The 1,044-nt window shown below is 29.2% G+C and overlaps 1 protein-coding gene across 1 annotated transcript; it reads left to right on the top strand.

The window, feature by feature from the left end:
- Positions 1 to 6: 6 nt before the first annotated feature.
- LOC126910060 (uncharacterized) lies at positions 7 to 1,029 on the top strand (the record flags this gene model as incomplete). The annotated part of the gene is made up of 5 exons (XM_050692457.1): positions 7 to 113; positions 172 to 295; positions 355 to 618; positions 679 to 876; positions 944 to 1,029. Coding segments are annotated over exons 3-5 (516 nt in total), but the record flags the coding sequence as incomplete, so codon positions are not given.
- Between the last annotated feature and the right edge of the window lie 15 nt (positions 1,030 to 1,044).

Here is a 1,044-nt window from a genome sequence, read left to right on the forward strand (position 1 = left end):
TAATAGGTGGAAAAGATCATTATAGTCGACCTTACAATAGTAGTGGTTCATCTTATAGTTATGCTCCATTAGCTACACCTGAAAATGTAGATTTAGGTTCTGAATATGCTCAGGTTAGAAGAATTTAAATTAATTTATGTATAAATGTTTTTATATTTATATTATTATTAGGTTAAAGATATAGTACCTGGTCATTATCCATTTGATGGAGATTATTCTTATTCTCTTGTTCAAGATAGTTTATCAAGCTCTAGTAAACATAAAATAAGGCTTCATAGAGAAAAAGGAAGACCCAGTAAATAAAAATAGTAATATTTTTAATAACAGGTTTTTTTAATTTGATACTCTGTCTAGACTATTCAGATTCTGATAGTGATTGGAGTTCAATGGAAAGACGAGCAGAACCATTATTCAATTCTTCTAATGAAACTTTTTCAAAATTAAAATCTCGCAAAACTGTCACTCAAAAACGACCTAAGAAAAAAAGAATTGCTATTCCTGTTGCAACACCTAAGGTTCCTTCATTTAACCCACCATCAAATGGATCCACTATAGGTTTTAGTTCTCTGTCTTCTCAACATGGCACATTTTACTCTGAAGAAAATTGCGAGATTAAATGTAATTTATACATTTTTTTATACAACTGACTTTTATTGTTGTTTATTTTGTTTTTAACAGCTAATAATAATGTTTCATCGCCTCATTTGTTAGTAGCAAATTCTAATTCATCTAGTGATAATTCTGATGAGAAACCTACTGTTTGGGCACATCCTTCTGCTAGACATCTTGATAAAAGATCTTTACGGTATAAAACAAAACAAATGTGCGCTCCTATTCCACCAGTAATATCTCCCGGTGCTATAATTAATACAATGTGTAAGACATAAATATAAATAAATGTTTAGTTTTTATTTTATTTTAATACTGTCTATTTTATTGTCAGCCTCACATATTCAAGAAATTAATTATAATTATGATGAGGAATCGAGTTTAGATATTTCTTCTCCAAGATGCCTAAATTCTCCATCTGTAAGTAGCAAATAA

Source organism: Daktulosphaira vitifoliae, unplaced genomic scaffold, assembly GCF_025091365.1.
Source record: "Daktulosphaira vitifoliae isolate Bord-2020 unplaced genomic scaffold, ASM2509136v1 Scaffold_3605, whole genome shotgun sequence".
NCBI classification, from domain to species: Eukaryota; Metazoa; Arthropoda; class Insecta; order Hemiptera; family Phylloxeridae; genus Daktulosphaira; species Daktulosphaira vitifoliae.